At 45.8% G+C, this 8413-nt stretch overlaps 1 protein-coding gene across 1 annotated transcript in view; it reads left to right on the top strand.

The window, feature by feature from the left end:
- The first annotated feature begins 6131 nt into the window (after window positions 1-6131).
- Window positions 6132-8413, top strand: part of hsf4 (heat shock transcription factor 4) — a 68994-nt gene continuing 66712 nt past the window's right edge. Inside the window, exon 1 of the mRNA XM_085991175.1 lies at window positions 6132-6253. Coding sequence (XP_085847301.1) covers window positions 6158-6253 — 96 coding nt within the window. The 5' untranslated portion in view covers window positions 6132-6157. The remainder of the gene's footprint in view (window positions 6254-8413) is intronic.

The following is an 8413-nucleotide window of genomic DNA, read 5'->3' on the forward strand; positions in this document are numbered from 1 at the left end:
TATCTCTACTGGGTCTACTGTAGGTGCCTCTTCTATCGTTGGCAACGGTAGGCGTGATAAACCGTCAGCATTCCTATGCTGTTTTGACCCTTTGTATTCAATGTTGTATTGGTGTGCCCCTAGAAAAAGGGACCACCTCTGTAGTCTTTGTGCCGTCATAATGGGAACACCTTTTTTAGGGTTTATGGTCAGTCAGCAACGTAAATTTTTGTCCGTGTAGGTAATGGTTGAATTTCTTCACTCCCCATACCAGGCTGAGTGCTTCCCTGTCTATCTGGGCATAGTTACGCTCAGCTGAGTTCAATGAGCGTGACGCAAAAGCTATCGGCCGTTCCGAGCCATCAGGGAATCTATGGGACAATACCGCTCCTATGCCGTAAGGGGATGCATCGCACGCCAGTCTGATTGGTAGTGATGGGTTGTAATGAGCCAAAATTTTCTCGGATGTGATTAAGTCTTTACATTTATGGAAGGCACGTTTACAGTCTTCGTTCCATTTCCAAATCACTCCTGTCTGCAGAAGATCATTAAGAGGGTGTAGAATAGTTGATAAGTTCGGTAAAAATTTATGATAGTAATTTATTAATCCCAGGAATGACCTTAATTGTGAAACATTCAGGTGCTGGGGCTTTTATAACTGCTTCAATTTTTTCAGGTGACTTATGCAACCCTTCCTTATTAATTATGTGGCCACAATATGATATCTGATTTTGGAAAAATTCGCACTTGGGGTGATTTGCTCGTAGGCCCCGTTCTTTCAGCCTAGTGAGCACCTGCTCCAAATTGGCAAGGTGCTCGTTGTCGTTTTCTCCTGTTATAAGGATGTCGTCTAGGTAGCATTGAGTCCCCGGAATCCCTTGCAGGACTTGCTCCATAGCTCTTTGCCAAATAGCTGGAGCTGATGCTATTCCAAAAACCAGTCGATTGTACTGGTACAGGCCTTTGTGTGTGTTTATTGTGAGATACTTTTTTAGAGGTCTCCTCAACCTCCATCTGTAGATATGCCTGTGCCAAGTCAATTTTTGTGAAACGTTTCCCTCCGGATAGTGAGGCGAAAATATCTTCTATCCTCGGAAGAGGATACTGTACCATGTGAAGGACCGGGTTTACAGTCACCTTAAAGTCCCCACAGATGCGAATTTTTTTCTGTTCCTCAGTTATTTTTCAATTTTTTTTCATGACTGGAACGATGGGTGTTGCCCATTCGCTCCAATCTATTTTGGATAATACGCCTGCCTTTTCCAAATTCTTCAGCTCTGCCTCGACTGCCGGACGTATTGCGTATGGCACCGGTCTTGTCTTAAAAATTTTTGGAATTGCTGTATCTTCCACTTTTATTGAGGCGGTGATGCCTTTCAAGGTTCCTAGTTTCTCTTGAAACACTTCTTTGGCGTTGGCCAAGATGTCTTTTAATCGTTCAGGTATGATGTCATCATTGTTTTTTTCCTTACTGGTCACCGTCAGTGCCTGAATGGAGTGCCAGTCTAAACGTATCTTCCTTATCCATTCACGTCCCAACAACGGTGGACCACCATCTTGTAGAATGTATAAATACAACTTTTGTATTTCTTTGCCATTGTATACCACAGGCACCCTTATTTTTCCTTTGGGGTAGACTTTCTGCCCCGTATATGTTTTTAAGATAATGGATGTGTCTTTTAGAGGTATATGCGAAAATAGCCTCTCGTAATCTCGTCGATTTATTACGGTTAGAGCTGATCCTGTATCTAGCTCCATTTTAACTGGGGACCCTGCTATTGTGAGGGTAACCCAAATGGTTTGGTAATCCTCTTTGGCAAGTACATTATGTAATTTGAGACAGCTTAGTCTCTTGTTTCCGGAGTCGCTATCGCTATTCTGGTCTTCGGAGCTATTGTCTGTCATCATTTGTACCTTCCTGTACTTTTCTTTATTGATTTTTTGTTTTCTGTCAGTGGATTTATTTTGTCCAGATTGGCATACCCGTGCAATGTGTCCAATCTTACCACATTGCCTGCATGCTTTGCCCTTGAGCCAGCAGTCCCTCTGGTTATGGGTGGATCTGCCGCAGCGATAACATCTTCCGAACTCCTGTGTCATTTTATGGGTGCCGAAGTCCTGTGTCTCTTGTATCTCTGCAGCTCCTTTTGCTGCTGCTTCGTATGATACAGCCATACTGAAAGCTTTGTCCAATGTTAAATCTTTTTCAGAAAGCAGTTTTTTTTGTGTTCCTTCACTTAAGAGACCGCAAACAAATTTGCCTCGAAGATAATCCGATGGTCCTGCTCCGAATTGGCAGTACTTTGATAGCTTTCTTAATTCGGTTAGGTAATCAGCGTTACTTTCATTCTTGTGTTGATTTCTCTTGAAGAACTTGAATCGTTCCGCTATCAGCAGCGGTGTTGGGTTTAAATGCTCCTGCAGGGTATCAACAATTTCTTTAAAAGTCTTGTCCTTTGGTTTGGCTGGAGTGATTAAATTTCGTAACAGCCCGTATGTCTTCGCGCCCATTAAGTTCAGAAGTACTGAAGCTTTTTTTTCATCGGTTATTCCATTTGCAGTGCAATAAACCTCTACTCTTTCCACGTATGTGGTCCAATCTTCTATTTCGCCATCAAAAGCCTCAATATTACCAGATTTAGGCATTTCAGAAAAGATATGGCGCTTCCCGCGCTTTTTTTTTTCTCTCTGTAGCAACGATATGGCGCTTCCCGCGCTTTCCCGCCGCTGCTACCGATAACAACGCTGTTTTACTGTGGTTTCCGTTTATTCACTGTTGGAGACTCGTTCCCGACGGAGGTCTAAGCGCTGACCTGCTTGCCTCCCAGTCCGTTATTGCTTGCCTCCGATTTCGCTGCCTGTCTCAGCTGTAGAGCCCGCCGCTGGAGCTCCAGCCTGACGCCCAGGAAGGATTAGCGCAGTACCTGTCACCAGCTTGGCCAGCTGGTGAAACCACAGTTTCTCTTACTTCCTTGAGTCTTCTGGACGCTGGAGGAATCGATGTCCTTGAGGTGCTGCCAAATTGCAGGTAAGTCCGTTTCCACTTCGTCGCCACTGTAGTGTCCGTGTGTAGATAAAGACACTGAAGACAGGAGTTGGTTCATAGGTATTTACTAAGCAAGTCTGGGGAGGGGTTTCTAAAGGATATACACAATACACAGGCTTATATAGCCCAAGTGGCAATTACCGGCATTACGCACACCTGGGGCTCTTAAAGGCACATACACCATAATTGCTCTTAAAGGCACATACACCACAGGAACATTGAAAAGTTTCCCCCTACAGTTTAGCTTCTGTTGCATTAGGTATAGCTCTTACTCCAGTGGGTGTTGTGTCCCATGTAGTGGGTGTAGTGTCTGCTAACATCTCCATACTGAAACGAGCTTTATTTGGATGAATCATGAAGTTTGTATTCATGCTGCTCTTCGTTGCTAGGGATCCCAGCTTTAAGCAGGAAAACTGCACAAGTGAGAATTTGCTTTGCTGAGCTGGCTAGTCAAAGCAATGATGTCGGTGCACACTGCCAACCCTGTCCACACAGCTGTTAACCCCATGAGGATTCGACAGTCTTTCACATTTTGTAATGTCTATGCTTTTTGTTCACAAGATTGGCCAAATTTGATTGTCTGTGGAATTCTCTACCACAGAAGGCTGTGGAGGCCAAGTCACTGAATATATTTAAGAAGGCGATGGATAGATTTCTAGACACAAAAGGCATCAAGGGGTATGGGGAGAGAGCGGGAATATGGTATTGTGATAGAGGATCAGCCACGATATTGAATGACGGAGCAGGCTTGAAGGGCCGAATGGCCTACTACTCCTCCTATTTTTCTATGTTCTATGTTTTCTATGTGAGCTATTGAATGGAATGAGAGGGACATCCGGGAGCTCAGGATCACGCAGCATTTCTTCAAAGTATTGGTGGATTAAATTAAAAAATCTTATCACTGTGATGGGCCAAGTGGTCTTTTTAATATTCTTCACTTATTTGTGTCCTTATCAATAAAAGTTCAGATAGGTTCAGTCAGCCATCCCTACCAGTAATGTGCTGGCTCAGTCCAACTCGTGCAGTATTTTGAGTAATATTCCTTCTGGTGCAGCACATACCAGATGCTATGGAAGGTGTTACAATGGGACCTCATCATCTCCTAAACCATGGAGTTTAGTTCCAGTGCTTTGCCATCATCATTTGTAGCCCTAGAATTAAAAAAAAATCTTTCCTGGGATGTGGATAATGCCACATTTACTGTCCATCCCTAGTTACCAAGACGGCAGTGGTGGGGTTGTTCCTTGAACCGCTACAGTCCTTGTGCTGATGGTTCTCCCATGATTGTGTTAGGTAGGAAACTCCAGGATTTTGACCCAATGACTGTGAAGGAATGGCGATCTATGTCCCAAGTCAGGATGGCATGTGACTTGGAGGGGAACTTAAGCTGTCCCCATTATCTTACTGCTCTTGTCCTTGATGGTAGAGATCAAGAGGGTGTTGTCAAAGTAAGCTTGGAGAGTTTCTGCAGTAAATTCTGTAGATTGTACTGCATACCGTGGCCCCTATTTTGGAGGGGTGGGTAGAGGGGTAGGGGGTGCGGGAGCCCTGAAGCTGATGGCAAACCCAGGGAGTCTGGGGTTGTGGAGGCCCCACTGATCTGAAAGGTAGGGCCTCATTTTCGTGAATTCTCCTAGCGTCCCACTACCTGACCGGTGAGTGGGAGCAAGAATTTGGGGACCCAGCAGTCAGTTGGGGGAGCTTTCTACCCGTGTTCAGTGGGGAGGGAGGGTTCTAGCCGTGATCAAGGGGCGCCCGGGGCAAAGGAGGCTCAAGGCTTCCTCGTGAGGCCTGGAGAAGCACTCCTGCCCCTTGTAGCTCACAAGGAAACCTAAAATAAAGTTATAAAACGTTCCTGCCTGGGCCTCTTCTGGCCCACTTCCTGTCAGGTTAGACTTGACGGGGAAGCCGTCACTGCTCTCCATGCTTAGGCCTTGGACTAATATTGCAGTCGGGTCTTCATCATGCATATTTAAAGAGGAACTTCACTTCGTGTGGGTGTCCCGCTTGCCTGTTCAGAAGGGCAGGTTAAGATTGGGATATAGCGGGATCAGAGTGGTTAAGTGACTGGCCGAATTATAACTGCTCCACTCCCCATGCCCGATGAATTGAATTACAATCTTTAACGGAGACTGGCGGAATCCCCAGAGAAATGGTGGAAACGGCTTTTATTTCATTTCCCTCGGGTTTTTGCAGGTCTCCTGTCAAGGGACCAGTGGTAGTCCCACAGAATTTTAGGACTATTGTGTTGGAGCAGAGAGCTTTTCTCTGAGTCTAACTGGTGCTGATCCAGCAGTACTTGTTGGGGCAGTGGAGAGGGAGCTTTATCTTGCATCTAACCTGGATTGGTGTAATCTGGCCTGCTCGATGCTGACTTTGGACTTTAAAGATTTGTATACATTAGTAGAAAGTAGTTTGGCGCAGAACCCATTTCATCTGCTCCCATTGGGCTTCACTTTGTGAAAATGTGGCTGTCTTATTGGATAGTTCAAATAACATCCAATTAAATAGTTAAAATAAAAAAATAGAATTGGCTGTTTAGATATTTTGAATGTGCAACGAGTTTCCATGCCATCGGGTTAATCTATTACAAGAAGATAGAGGGAAAAGTCATTCAACTGGTTCTTTCCCCAAAATGTGAGTTTGAGGGGAGCTTTTTAAATTCATAATTGTTTCCATGTGTTACTTTGTTTTAGCAGAACTACGGTAGCATTGGCTGAAAGCCACTGTATTTGATGTCCTCTGCTCAGTCTATTGTTGTGATCCCACAGTTGGGTGGGTGAAGCTGAAACGCAGCATTTGCTTGCAATTCTTTGTGGTCCCATCGTTCTGTGAAGTCTTTGCGTGTTGGAGCGTGTACATGGGCCATTGTTCTGGCCGAGTGACTGTGCAAGAGAGGGGATGATGGCTTGCTGTTGTCATACTGGGGTCAGGTGGTGTGTAACGGGTCAGTGTCAGGTGGCATTGTATTTGGGATCAGTGTTAGATGGTATTATCCTGGAGGTCAGTGTCAGATGATGTTGTACTGCTGGTGCCGCGGTCAGTGTCAGATGCTGATGCATTGGGACAGTTTTGGAGGCAGCTGAGAGTTGATGTGATGAACCCATCCAGTTGCAGTCTGTGTATTGGGTCATGGATGGATACAGCAGTAACGTGCCCGCCTTCCTCACCAAGCTGTGGACTTTGGTGGAAGATCCCGAGACCAACGATCTTATCTGCTGGAGTGCGGTGAGTCCCTGAAATCTGAGAACGTGTGGATTAGGGAAGAGAGGGAGGAGAGTCTCTTTGCTCGGAGGAGCTAGTGTGTGGGACAGACCCGGGATCCCAATCCAGCACCAACAAGTCTATGTGAGCGGGGAGGCGATCGATCCCAAACGGGGAGTGAACGTGTCTTGTTCCAAACCACCCTTCAGAGGATCGATTGAAATCAATTATTAAAAGTTCCACCGATCTCTAATTTAAAATCTTTATTGTTGAAAGTAGCCCAGTTTACAGCTGCCTACTTTCAAGAGGCGAATTACTTTATTTTTCCTGCTCAAGTTGTTGAGCCTTTTTCATGGGGGGGGGGGGGAGCGGATGAGAGAAATCCGCGTTTCATTTTGGCTTTAGGGTCTCTGGCCAGCGTTATATTTTGTTGGACTAAGTCTGTTCTTTGGTTCCCCGGGTAGCGCGCCGTGTGCGAGTCCGGGTTGACGGATCAGTGATACAACACACTGCGCAATGTACGAGTCATTTGGAGCAACACTTGCATTGCCCTTGTGCTGATGGTGTTGTGGCAGACCATCACAATCTTGGTGAGGAAGGCGGACACGTTCCTGTTGTATCCAATACACAGACTGCAACTGCATGGGTTCATCGCATCAACTCTCTGCTGGCTCCAAATCACAACCCAGCCACCACTCTCCTTCCAATTTGTCCCTTTAACCAATTAGATCCAAGAAGGAGGAACCAATAGATTCCCAAAATCACGTCACTAGGGATCAAACAGATCCCAGGAACCAGAATATAGTCATATCTGATTGGTTCAATCAAAAAACCACCAATCACTCCCTTGCACCCCCCCCCCCCCCACCCCGGCCCCAATCCTGCGGCAGATGGCCCTGTAACAGGGCCTCACTCAGCTCAGGATCCTAAAACAAACCTTGGCACATAATTAACACAATCGAGTTAGTTCCCCCCAAAAATTGCAATCTGTCCCACAACATCCCCATCCCTCTTTCTAATTGCCCCAATTTCTGCCCACCTCATTATAAAATAGGTAACCTTAACACTAGGTACCCTCAGCACCAGGGCCTAGTCTGATACCCTAAAGCCTGACATGAAGAACACTCCCACACATGCAGCAGAACAAAGGCAGCGGGTGATTCTCTCCCTCCTTGCCTTCATTGACAACAGTTTTCCTACATTACAACAGTGACTTCACTTCAAAAGTAGGTAATATTAATGATCTAGACGAGGGAACTAGATGTAATATCTCCAAGTTTGCAGACGACACAAAGCTTGGGTGGGTGTGTGTGCTGTGAGGAGGATGCAGAGAAACTCCAGGATGATTTGGACAGGTTGGGTGATTGGGCAGATGCATGGCAGATGCAGTATTATGTGGATAAATGCAAGGTTATCCACTTTGGTGGCAAAAACAGGAAGGCAGATTATTATCTGAACGGCAATAGATTGGGAGAAGGGGCAGTGTATTGAGACCTGGGTGTCCTTGTGCACCAGTCGCTGAAGGTAAGCATGCAGGTGCAGCAGGCGGTTAAGAAAGCAAATGGTATGTTAGCCTTCATAGCGAGAGGACTCGAGTACAGGAGCAAGGATGTCTTGCTGCAGTTGTACAGGGCCTTGGTGAGACCACACCTTGAGCATTGTGTGCAGTTTTGGTCGCCTTATCTGAGGGACGATGTTCTTGCCATGGAAGGAGTGCAGCGAAGATTCACCAGACTGATACTTGAGATAGCAGGAATGACGTATGAAGAGAGATTGGGTCGATTGGGCTTATATTTGCTAGAGTTTAGAAGAATGAGAGGGGATCTCATTGAAACTTATAAAATTCTAACAGGACTAGACAGACTAGATGCAGGAAGGATGTTCCCGATGGTGGGAGAGTCCAGAACCAGGGGTCACAGTCTAAGGATAAGGGGTAAGCCATTTAGGACAGAGATGAGGAGGAATTTCCTCACCCAGAGAGTGGTGAACCTGTGGAATTCTCTACAACAGAAGGCAGTTGAGGCCAATTCATGAAATATATTCAAGAAGGAGTTAGATATATTTCTTAAGGCTAAAGGGATCAAGGGATGTGGAGAGAAAGCAGGGACAGGGTACTGAATTTGGATGATCAGCCAATGATCTCATTAAATGGTGGCGCAGGCTCGAGGGGCCAAATGCCTACTC

The sequence above is a fragment of the Somniosus microcephalus genome, chromosome 6 (genome assembly GCF_052327205.1).
Source record: "Somniosus microcephalus isolate GS21.2 chromosome 6, FLI_Smic_1.0, whole genome shotgun sequence".
NCBI lineage: Eukaryota > Metazoa > Chordata > Chondrichthyes > Squaliformes > Somniosidae > Somniosus > Somniosus microcephalus.